This window comes from Vigna unguiculata, chromosome 7 (genome assembly GCF_004118075.2).
Source record: "Vigna unguiculata cultivar IT97K-499-35 chromosome 7, ASM411807v1, whole genome shotgun sequence".
Taxonomy (NCBI): Eukaryota; Viridiplantae; Streptophyta; class Magnoliopsida; order Fabales; family Fabaceae; genus Vigna; species Vigna unguiculata.
Window position 1 is genome coordinate 34,423,097 of NC_040285.1, and position 7,158 is coordinate 34,430,254.

At 32.7% G+C, this 7,158-nt stretch overlaps 1 protein-coding gene across 1 annotated transcript; it reads right to left on the reverse strand.

Moving 5' to 3' along the window:
- Positions 1-2,195: 2,195 nt before the first annotated feature.
- On the reverse strand, positions 2,196-3,977 carry LOC114189930 (protein SAR DEFICIENT 4). The gene has a single exon (XM_028078658.1). The coding sequence runs from the start codon at positions 3,905-3,907 to the stop codon at positions 2,894-2,896; it is 1,014 nt and encodes a 337-aa protein (XP_027934459.1). The 5' UTR covers positions 3,908-3,977; the 3' UTR covers positions 2,196-2,893.
- Positions 3,978-7,158: the final 3,181 nt, after the last annotated feature.

A 7,158-nucleotide genomic window follows, 5' to 3' on the forward strand; every position in this document is an offset into this window, starting at 1 on the left:
ATCCTTATACCGAAGTGGAGAGACAACTTCATTTACTACTTTTGTTTCTCAAATGGTTTTATTCGGAAAAAAAATGGTATATAGAAACTCAATAAATTTTGCACTTTCTTTGAACACAATTGAATAGAAGTGGAAGATGGTTGTGGCCGTGGAAAGCAAGAGAATTAGGAACACAATCCTTTCCTTTGGCCATTCCACCACTTACTAAACACAGAGACTATAACCAGAGTACTTTCCACTCACTACACACGTGTCATCCTATCATTTCAGTTTCCAAAACAACCTCCACCCTTTCACTATCTGAAGAAGAAGAATAACCAACCAACTAGATAACTAAATAATTTATTTCACACAAATAAATATTTTCTCATCCAAATACAACGTTTACATTTATTCGGATTTATTTATTTATCTCTCAACCAAACAATGAACAATGTTATCCACAGTTTGTGTGCAGTGGGAATGGCAAGAGGACTTAACCAATGATGAAAATTATGAAAGTGTTATTTGGGCAGATTTGCATTATTTGACCCATAAACGTGAAAGTAACCAAAAACAAGATCATTATCATTTAGTAGTGGAAAGATATGCACTACTTTCCTATCTCTCTGCACTTTCTCTTTTGCATTGGAGTTGAAAAACAATAATAGCCCTGTGACTTAACAAATCACGATCTAATTTTGTGGTATAGCCACGTTAAGATAATGCATACATTCCTAGAGGCCTTCTACACAGATTACATTTTGCACAATCATCAATAATTCTATCATCTTTTTTCTTCTTAATGAACTTTTGAAGGAAACTTCATGGATTTTGCCAAAATATAGGGTATGGTAAGTTTAGGTGGTTGGAAATTCATTATCAGAAGTATGGTGACACCTTTAAGATTAAAATAAGTTTAGGAAAAAGAGTGTTCTGGCTTTCTGGTTTGTTCATTGTTGATGCCAGTTAAGTAAATGACTTATCGATGATTCATAATTAGATCCAAATACTTGAATATAATATAGAAAACTCTTCAACCAATCAGTTCATGCAAGCAAATTCGTTCGAAATAGGGGAAAATGTTGGCGTAATTAACAGTGATGTGCTCAATTTTGGATCACTCACAAATAATGCAGCAGAGGTGGAGAATATTGAAAAGGAAATAGTGATTTTCTCTTGAATGAGAAAACATTTTACAGCTTGGGGATGAATAAAGTTCAGGTGTTATCAGCACATGCTGCGAAATACTATTCATTGATAGTGGTTTTTTACTTAGAAAATTGTTCTTAGGGTAGTTATGCAATAACTGAGAAATGACACTTCGAATCTGCTTCCCCTACCATCTATCTATGTCATCACATCCAACATTTCATTCCATCAATCTGCTTACAATTTTATAATATTTCACTGTTGACAATAATAAACCAATAATTGAAAAGTAACAAACTTTTACCTTTTAAAAGTCAACCCAGAATTTGTGTATGCATTGTGTTCTTTCTCTGCAAAAATTTAGTATCAAGGGTGGGTTTTGGCGCAATAGTAAGGTTCTGAGGTCACATGTTCAACTTCTGGAAAGGGTCCTTTTACTTATTTACCTCCCTCTGACATCATAACGTGGAAGCTTCATGCACTACACGCATCTACCCTTTATAAAAGCTTCAGTACTGTAAGTACTTTAAGAGATACAAGTTCATGCTTTTGCATTCTACATTTCTAGTCGCTAGAAAGTAGAACAGCTATAATGGGTGGAGCACCTACAAAGGAATCTAGGTCCCTGTTTGATATATCTATCATAGAATTTGTTCCCCCATGTTCTACGGTGTAAACTTATTGGGCAGTAAGTTATGTAACTGATATGATTCAAACCCATTAGTCACTCCTCAGATTGAGAACTCGTATGTGTTTATTGCCAAAAATCATCACCTTACCACAAAAAAAATATTTGGCAACAAGTATCTTGGATAATTAAAATCACTTTTTTCCTCAATGATACATTCCTATATGTTTGACTACAAATACAAACATGCCCTTATTGAGTGGGAGAGCTTTGTGTGAATCATGGCTCAAGTACTACATTCAGATTCCACCTCTGTGTGAATCAAGGCTTATCATAAATACGGGAATGAATCAAATTCATGATAAACCATAACAGAGCATTTCTGTGAACAAGCATATATATGTTTATTCTATTATGTATACTGTTGGAACAGTGCAGTTGATCATCACATTTGATTTGAATTTATTACAGGAATCACAATTTTTCTGCGTTAACAAACTTTGGTTAGACCCAAGGGTTTATTCAGGAACAGAGTCCAAATGCTGACATTTTTTCAGTAGTACAACGTTTAATCACACTTCTCTGTGACATGTGTTCTCGTGGCATGCGCTGTACCTCTAAACAAAACAACGTTTACCAAGTTTTGAAATGGCTCCTCTGTGTTTTTGTAGCATCTGATTTTGGTAGTTTGATGACACCTTGATATGCCTGACTTCAGAAGATTAATTGCAACTCGTAGATTTGCAAATTGGCGCGTTTAATCTTTCTATTGGTATATTCACTGAGAGCAACATGTTCATAAGGCAATTTCTATAGTGAAGTAAGGCATAAAGTTTATTATACTCCCACAGTAAGTCTTTAGGAATTCATAAATGAGAAAAGAGTTGCAATGCCATAGTTGACATGATTCATGGCCAGTGCCGAACTTCTCCCATGGTAAAAGAACAACTTTTATGTTACAATTACTAGTATATTACTGCTTTTTCAAAGCAACTAGTATATCAATGTATAAAAGCATTTATAAACATCAATCATCTAATTGCTTAAAGTTCTTTGAAGCACTGCACGATGACTATTACTAACTTCATAAATCTTATTGAACTATTTAGCACAAACACAACCAATATAGTGTACCTAGCTCCTTATGTAAGTCTCATACACCAACTGTGCTGTGATCAAATCTACAACAGCGGAACCAACAGATTTGAACACAGTTATCTGCTCAGAAGTGGTTCTCCCAATCTTGTCACCTCTCACAAGCTCCACCAAACATCCTCCAATCTCATCTTTCGTGATGGTCCCTCTCTCAAAAGCCCCCACCAGCTCCCCTGCTTCAACTATCGCGGCCTCATTGTCCACGAACACCCTTCCCCTCCTCATGGCTTCGTCATCACATTCCATCATCGAAGGCTTAAAGGAACCCACCAAATCCAAATGAGCCCCAGCCTTCATCCTCTCCCCCTTCACAAGAGGTTTCTCGGAATTCGTGGCGCAACTCACAATGTCCCCCAATCCGACAACCTCGTCCAAACACCCACAACCCTCAAAACTCACCTCAGCAAATTCCCCACTTTCCTTAAGTTTTATAGCCAAAGTGGTTGCCTTTTCCACAGTTCTGTTCCAGATGAAGACTTTTCTCAAACTGGGTACGGCGGAAAGATGGGCTTTAATCAGGTGCGGTGCCAGGGCACCCGCGCCAACCATAACCAGAACCTGGCTGTCTTGTCTGGCTAGGTATTTGGAAGCCAAGCCAGATACGCATGAGGTCCGGTAAAGGGTGAGTTCGGTGGAATCCATGGAAGCCAGGGTTTGGCCAGTGGTGGAGCTGAAAAGGACATAGCTTCCCTGCACGCCGGGCAAATTGAGAGCGGAGTTTTGCGGAAAATGGGTGACGAGTTTGACGCCGACGTAAGGGAGAGACGGGGAAGAGGACCAACAGGGCATGAGGAGAAGGGAGGAAGAAGAAGAGAGAGGGTAGTGTTGGCGAATCGTGGTTTGGAGAATGGTTGAGGCTTGAGGGAGTGTGGATCGGAAGTGGCTTATGAGAGTGTGGTGGGTGAGGATACTGCATAAGCTATCTGCAGATATGAAGATCGGAGAAGAAGATGCATTGGGGCTGCTGGTTTCGTCTTTGTTGGTGACAGCCATTGAAGTTCTTGTTAGGAGAGAAGTGTGAAGGACCCGCAAGGGATTGTATGATTGAGTTTGGAACCTAACCTAGGACACTTTCCCAGGAATATACCTAAGTCAACTTAATAAAAAAATAATGAGAAGTCAAATAACAAATAATTTTTTATTCACAAGAAATAAATTATCTTTTTATTCATGTACAGCAATATATCTTGGTTTTTTTCTTTTACAAACAAATTATTAAAGGGATCTAACCCATTTTCACAAATGAACAGGTAATAATTTAAATTTGAAGGAAAACAAAGCATTATACTGTAAAAGTTAAAAATACTTTTAACTTAATAATAACAATAAATTATAATGTATTAATAGCATAGTTTTTCTTTTGGTTTGCTTACGGAAATGGCAATAAAATGTCAAAACTTCGAAGAATTATTTATTTTTATAAAATTTTTAATCTATTATATAATGATAATCTTTTTAATTTCATATAATTATTTTAAGTGTTTTTAATTTTATTTTATTATTTTAAAAATCGAGTAAGCGTAATTTTTTTCGTCTAATTAATAATATAATAATAGAATGTTAGCTACTCATATGAAATTTATGTTGTTAAGTCAATTTTAATTATAATATTTCTTTAATTGTTATAATGTTATTATTGTCAATGTGATAAAAAAGTTATATTAATTTATTTTTAAAAATAGGATAACAAAATTACAAACATTTAAAATAATGGAATAAAATTAAAAGGAAATCACCATAATAGTTAACAAAAAAGCTAATAAACGAATAAAATTTAGATAAAAATTGTTTTTTATATACTTTAAATTATTTATTTTAAACTGAAAATACTCGAAGATCTAATAGATATTTTTTTGTAGTATTTTTTTCTGGGCCTCATGATAAGCATGACTCTTATGAGGAATAAGGGTGACTGAAACTAGGCTTTTACTTCTGCACCCCCATTATTTCTTTGTTAGCACCTCCAAATTTTATCATTTTATTATACATAATGGTAACTTTCGAACATGTTTCGAAAATTTCCCAAAACAAATTTTCAAAAATTTTGAAAATCTTTGAAATGAGATTTTCGAAATGATTTTTGAAATGAATTTTTAAAACAGAATTTTGTGAAATGCATTTCAGGACAAGTTTTATCGAATTAAATTTCCCGAAAAAACTTTTTGGAATATATATAATACCCTCCGGAATGAGTTTTTCAAAATATCCTGACATGAAATGTGTTTCGGAAAAGAAAATTCAGAATATATGAAATACGTTTTATGGCTTTCCCCCAAAACAAGTTTTTTTTTTTTTCTTTTTCTCTTCTTCTATAATGCTCTGCCTCTTTTCTTCCTCAGCAGTGGCGACTATGAAAGTGGTAGAAAATAGTAATGGTGGTGTGATACAATGATATTATTGTGGGGTGCAGGAAGTAGTAGCCTTGAAATTTACGGTGTGTTCTTTTATGAAGATCGGGGAGAGATAATAGATTTGAGTGAATTAGACGGTGAAGTTTATGTTGTTCATTATAAAGATTTTGGAGGTGAAAGTGAGTGATTTTAGAAATAAAATTTGTGAATGATTTAATTGATGTGATAGATTAAAAAATATATTTTAATACAAAAATAATAAAATTACAAAATATTTACTTCTTCAACTTTCTTTTTTCTTTTTTCTTTTTTGAGTGGATGTTCGATATGGCAGAAGAAAGAAATCATGTATGTGAATCAATTTGAATTAAGAAACCAAAACATAATTGAGAGCATTACGGTAATCTTGCACAAATTATCTTCAAATTTTGTATATAAGTGAGGATGAGAAAATAATCGGATCCTGTTATTCTTTCATTTTCCTTTCTGAAATCTCTACAAGTAAACACTTTAATCACTCTCAAATCATTTCTCTCTCATCTTCTAAATAATAAAATATCCTTAAGTGAACATATTAGTTGTGCCTAAAGTGAAATGTTGTCGTTTTAGCTTATCTAACAAAAAAAAAAAGGAAAACAAGAAGTGAAGTAGTAATCTCTTTATATCTATTTTCTTGGATAGAAATTTGTCCAATACCGTATAGTAAATATTCGCTTAAGTCCACATTTCGCCTATATTCGCATTTAAAAAGGAAAAATTGGATCAATAATTTTATAACTTTATTCTCAGAAAAAAAATTGTTATATATATATATATATATATATATATATATATATATATATATATGTGTGTGTGTGTGTAAAGAGAGAAAGAAAGTATATGAATAAAATAAAATAACAAGTTATTTTTGTGACCTATCTCTTATATTTTATATCTCTCACAATTTTACAATCTTTACAAATTTTTAACACTCATAATATTTTATATTATAATTATATGATCCTTAATATTTCATATCAATATGACTTTCAAGATTTTATAAATTCACATAAAGCTCTCAAGATCAAAATACATATCAAAATACAAACTTAAAAGAATGTTTATTTAACTTATAAAGTAAAAGGACAAATCAATAATGTTATACAAGAATTTTCTTTACATAATAGATGGTCTAAACTTATACTACTGTTTGCCATTTAACTTTTACAACTGTGTGTCTAACTTTAGAAAATTTTATTTTATTTGTTATCATTACTATATTTTTTTATGCATATACTTATCTGTCCTTTATATCTCTTTTAATAATTAGATGCTTCAGTTGATACTCCAACAAATAATTTCATTTCTGAATAATACTGCGCATTTTCCTTTTAACGAGTTTCCCATTAACGAAAAGCTCTGGTAGAAACAGAAAAGAAGTAAAGTATTCTACGGAGAAAAAGTGGAGTGGAGAATGAAATTAAAGCACTTTACTTTCCACTTCTTTGACGTCCCTTTGTACTGTGCTTAAACACAATTTATTTCCTTTTTGATATCTGCAAATTCCAACAATAATCTTCATCGAAGTTCTCTGCTGCGCAAAATTACAGATTATGCTATGATTACGATCTGGTTGATCAGCTCAAAGTATTATTTAGCATTCTTTGTTCAGGTTTCCTGATTACGACCAAGGTTAATGATTTATAATTTCACTTTTAACTAAATGATGCAACTTTCGGCCACAAAAAAGAAAAAAAAGAAACGAAAAGAGATCAAAGCATTTGAACATTCAACTCAGAATATTATAGTGAAAAATATTTTGTTCATCGTTAATATCTTGTTGATGTAGCAAAATGATTTGGTATTCTTCTTGAAACCTAATTAAAATCAAGTAATGTGCCACTGCTACTTACA

What these genes read in the sequence shown, in the direction of transcription:
- LOC114189930 (XM_028078658.1), bottom strand. Translation starts at nt 3,907, where the DNA reads ATGGCTGTCACCAACAAAGACGAAACCAGCAGCCCCAATGCATCTTCT.